This window comes from Pteropus alecto, unplaced genomic scaffold (assembly GCF_000325575.1).
Source record: "Pteropus alecto unplaced genomic scaffold, ASM32557v1 scaffold106, whole genome shotgun sequence".
NCBI classification, from domain to species: Eukaryota; Metazoa; Chordata; class Mammalia; order Chiroptera; family Pteropodidae; genus Pteropus; species Pteropus alecto.
The window spans coordinates 2,817,599-2,822,668 of record NW_006442103.1 but is presented as its reverse complement, the minus strand read 5'-3'; the positions used below and the strand labels follow the sequence as shown (position 1 = coordinate 2,822,668).

Sequence of the window (5,070 nt, the reverse complement as noted above, 5' to 3'; positions counted from 1 at the left end):
AATAATTTAAAAGGGTTGTCATTCTTTGATCCTTTTCCAGATTAAAAATATTTATAATTTTCTTAAGAATTATGACAAAGGAAGGGCGACTTTTTCACACCAAAGTTCTATTAACTTACAGAGGCTCCAAGGACCTTGTTTTATTTAGTTTCACATTAAACAATGATGTTTTAGTAAATGACAACAACAAATCTCTAATATAGTGCAAAAGGCATATTTAAGTACATAGAATGTGAACTTGCTATAACAGTAAATTCTCTTAGAACTGTACATTGTTTATTTTGAATAAGTCTTATAAGCATAACCATTTAGGGAGTTTCCTGTCTAATCAATTTTTGAATATTTCCTGGCAATTTTAGTCAAGCCATAATCTGATTCAACAAAACAGCTGTTTTAACTGATATATTTTCTATCACATATAAATGGCCTTTTATAGCCAGAGAGTGACCTCATGCATTTTCTGTCTTAAAATATTATTAAAAAATATTAAATGTATTTAGATACTTTGATGATTAGTTTGTAAAAAGTCCTCAAATCTTTTTGTGAATCTCATATTATATAAATGTTTAGTAAATCAAAAAGTAGCTATTAGCCCATACAACTATGTGCCTAATATGCTGTATATTTAGCACATAAACAAAAATATATTTGAGTACCCATTATGTTTCAGTGATATGCAGCAGCAAGATACACCATACGAGACATGAAAATGAATAAAGCCTACTAAGAGACTAACTTCACACAGGAAAGTAAATATAGAAAATATCTATAACACCAAGTAGAAAATGCTAAATAGAGAAACAACAGAAGAGTCGGCATGGCAGAATGCTTATGATCATAGAACCTAAAGTCAGGCAGCACTTGTCTGAATCTCTGCTCCATCATTTACAGCTGACCCTTGAACAACATAGGTGTGAACTGCGTGGGTTCACATAGGCCTGTTTGTTTGTTTGTTTGTTTTAATAAAAATGTAATTGGCCCTTTGTATCCACAATTTCGCATCAGCACAATCAACCCACCGCAAATCAAAAACAGTGTTTTTGTATTCCCAACCAACATACTATTGTTTTTGATCTGCAGTTGGTTGAATCTGTGGTTGCAAAAGGCCTATTGTTGGGTCAAAGGTTATATGTAGATTTTCAACTGCTCAGGGGTTGGCGTCCCTAACTCCCTGATTGTCCAAGGATCGACCGTACTTAATTTTGTTACTTAAATCTCAGTCACTTCATCATCTATAAAATGTGTGAAGTATAAGTGAGAAAATGCTTCAATTATGACACTGGCCTGATAGCAGTAAGAACTTAAAAGTCATCTGTTGTCCTTAGTTCCACATAATAGATAAAATACAGTAGACCATTAGGGGAAGAAAAGCAAAAGAGGATGGGAAGGGAGAAGGGGAAGATAAAAGAAGGAGTAGAGGAAAGAAGAGGAGAAAAGTAAAAGAGAAAGATCATATCTTTGATTTGGTTAGAAAAGGAGAAGGAAGGATTGAGGAAATCTTCATAGAGTAGTGGCACGCGAGCTGTCTTTCAAGGATGAAGATGGATAGGATTTTCCAAAGCAGAGCTGGGAGGGAAGGGTGGTCTGGACAAGGACTCAGCATAAAATTAGGCGCCAGAGGATTGACAAGTGTGTTCAGCATGCAGCATGTGTCCAGTGTAGCTGAAGCACACGGTGTTTGGAAGTAGGAACCACCACCAAAAGACATGTGTTGGTAGAAAGCCTTAAATGCCAGACTTAAATGTGAGACTGCATTTAATTCAACAGATTTTTGTGTAAGGTAGTGAAAAATTCAGTCTGCGTCATACAGCCTAGATTAAGATGACAACGTTACGTGGGTTGGAGTAGGAAAGGAAGAATATGTGAACGAACCGTTATCAAGAAAGCTCTTGCCATTAGAAGTAATGGGAAATTAATTACCATGGTTAAAGATTGTAGTGGATATGGAAAGAGGATGCAAAAGTTCCAGTACTCAGAAGAGCTGGCAGCAGATGAGACAGTGGAGTAGGCAGAAGTAGGAGTGAAATATAACTCTGAAATGTCAAGCCTTAGTGATTGGAAAAATCCTAGCACTGTTCACAAAACTAAGGAAATCAGAGGGAAGATACAGTTTTGTGATGCTGATGATAAGTTCAGTGAGTGGTGAATTCGAGGTACCGATTTCTAGTGACAATGTTTGTCATCCAGCCGAGAAATGTTTATCTTAAGCTTGTGAGAGCAGTTCAGAACGGAGATCCTGATTTGGACATCAAGTGCCCACCTACAAACAGACTGCAGTATAGTTGAAGTTATACCCTCAACACAGTGGAAAGAAAATAGTGACAACAGTATGGTACGTTTTCTGTCCTCTTATTCCTTGAGAGATGCACAAACAAACTGTCCATAAGAATGTAAACTTTGCTTCAGTTTGAGAACTCAAAGTCATGAGCATACTGTCATTTAGAACTGAAATGGGAGGGAAAAAAGTAAAAAAGGGTAACCAAGGTCGTAAAAGAAGAGCAAAAAGGGAAATACGAAAGAGTCAAACCTCCTTGAACATGGACCTTGAATTCAAACAAAAGATTCTCTTGTTAAAAGTTAAAAACAAAAGCAGAAAATCTTGACAGCATACTAATTAGACAAACATTGTTACATTCTTCTGTTTTGTTTTATGAAACAAAGTGTTTCGTATTGTTGATGAAACATCTTCTGTGCTTCACATATTAAGCATACTTTTAATTAATATGGAAAACAAAGCAATGTGGAGCCCCATGAAAAATCTTCCATAGTGAATAAAGGAAATCCTAGTTCTTTAAAAGTAAAAGAGCATCTTATTTAGCTATTAGGTGAACCTAATTAATTAACATAAATTAGAATTTTTAAATAGTGCAATGTACTCTTCAAGATATGACAGGTGGGTATGCTATCGAAGCACTTTTCTAAATGAAAATGTGGAATCCAAATGCAGTGATATAAATGCATAGCATTTACATTTTTATTCCCTTCATTCCTAGCAATCTAAAGTTTTCTAGTAGAAGTGCATCACCCTTTGTCACTTTTCATTACTTTTGTATCCCTCAAAGTCCAAAATGGAGAAAAAATAAGCCACGACCACTGAAAAGAGTGCCATTTTTTCTGTCCACAGAAACACCGTTTTAGATTAGCCTGTAGAAAACTTACAGAATGCAGTTAATTAGGTCTTGTGTTTCTAAGATACACACACATTATACACACACATACATATATATAATCTTTCAAGAGAAGGAAATATTTAAGCTACAATTATGAAAGATACATCTATGAAAACTACACTATCCAAAGTCTCCTAAGTTACTTAAAGCAACACTGTATAAAAACAGAGAGATTTAGACTGATATTAATTATTACGTGGTAATGTTTTAAAATAATGGTGTAAGTAATTCCATGCCTTTCTTTCAGGATGTAATTGGAAAGGCACTGCAGTACCTTGGGGCATTTGGTGAACTGAGCAACACAGAGCAAGTCGTGGCTATGATCGATGAAGAAATGTGTATCAACTGTGGCAAATGCTACATGACCTGTAATGACTCTGGCTACCAGGTAAGAATTTGGTGGTAATTAGGATGCTGTGAGGCATGTTTTTTCTGGCTTTTGTAGCGGAGTCTTCTGTTGCTGGGTCTGAGATTCAGACCAGACGTTCCAAATATCGTGCCTCAGCAGTAGCATAGCTCTGTCCTCTCATGTTCATAACGTAGTATTTTTTTTTTTCAAGGAAAGCCTGACCTTAAACTAACTATGCCACTATTCAATGAACAATTGTTTAACATCATTTTCATCATCCATAAAACTGAAGGGAAAAATACAACCGAAAAGTCATACAATTATGGACATTAGGGAGCATTACATTTTAATACACAAGAAAAGAAAAAGAACAGTTATGTGTTGCCGTCCCCTGAGAGGACCTGATTATTTCTGCCAGGAGAGAGTTCTCTTCCATTCACCCTGACTGGGCTTTTGCTGCAGTTAGCGTGGAAAAGAGCTTTCTCACCAATGAGCTGTGCAGCCTGGGGACAGGCATTCCTCCGTTCTGGAAAAACCGAAATGTATTTCTCCCACGTAAAGTGAGCCACAGACTCTTCCCAGTTTCTCACCCTTCAGCTCAGAGTCTGCCATGGGATCATAATGAAAAAGTAGAGATTTTATTGGCTTCATGCTAAAAACTGCAGACTAATATTATTTTCATTAAACTTTTTAAGCGATAAAGGAGTATAATAAAGTAAGATATCTTTAAGATGATTAATGAAATAGTCAAGGTAGATAAAATGGCCCATTTTAAAAATTGACATTCATTTACTTTATTCAGTTTGGAGGAAGGTCCCATGTTGCTCATGATGAGATTTTGCATATTCTTCTGACCACCTAATAGAGATGTGACAAACATGTTTTAAAAATCTCTTCCACCTAAGTATGACAATAGTTCTAGACCAAATACATTTTAACCAATGTATCACATTTTGTTTTAGCTGAATGGTGTCTCTAATAGTTATTTTGAAAATGTTAATCATATCACCTTCACTTTCATGTCATCTTTCCTCTAATTAACCGGAGACAGGTCAATAACTCCTATCACTAAAACCATAGCATCAGGGTTCTAATATCTTAAATCTTAGAAGTTATGACTCCCACCTTGGAATTCTAGCCTTCACATCATTTCACTAAAAATAACCTTATTAATTGGGAATAAGTCACAATTATGCATTTAAAAAGATTTTATTTCAAAGTCCACCTTTGACTCTTCTGTCTGAAAAGATAAAAACTAGAAAATCAAAATCTTCAACTGAATGTAAGTTATTATGTTTGCAAATTTTCAAAGTATGACATTTCTAAGTCATCACTTTTATTTGCATCAATTGCTTCTTGGGCTTCTATTTATAAAAGGGTGCATAAGGAGGAGAAATGTTTACTCATTCAAACAGCCATCTGAGATGTTATTTTACAAAACATGGCAACAATTTATGTGGACAAATTTTCTTATGGTTTGTCTTAGCTACAGTTCTTGTTCACATAGAATATGGTTGTTTCCTTAAAGATCTTAAGTATATGTGTGCGTGC

At 35.4% G+C, this 5,070-nt stretch overlaps 1 protein-coding gene across 2 annotated transcripts in view; it reads left to right on the top strand.

The window, feature by feature from the left end:
• Nucleotides 1–5,070, top strand: part of DPYD (dihydropyrimidine dehydrogenase) — a 707,946-nt gene that overhangs the window by 700,087 nt on the left and 2,789 nt on the right. For both annotated transcript variants that reach the window (XM_006919549.3, XM_025038477.1), the window contains one exon: nt 3,418–3,558. In XM_006919549.3, the coding sequence (XP_006919611.2) occupies nt 3,418–3,558 (141 nt within the window). The remainder of the gene's footprint in view (nt 1–3,417; nt 3,559–5,070) is intronic.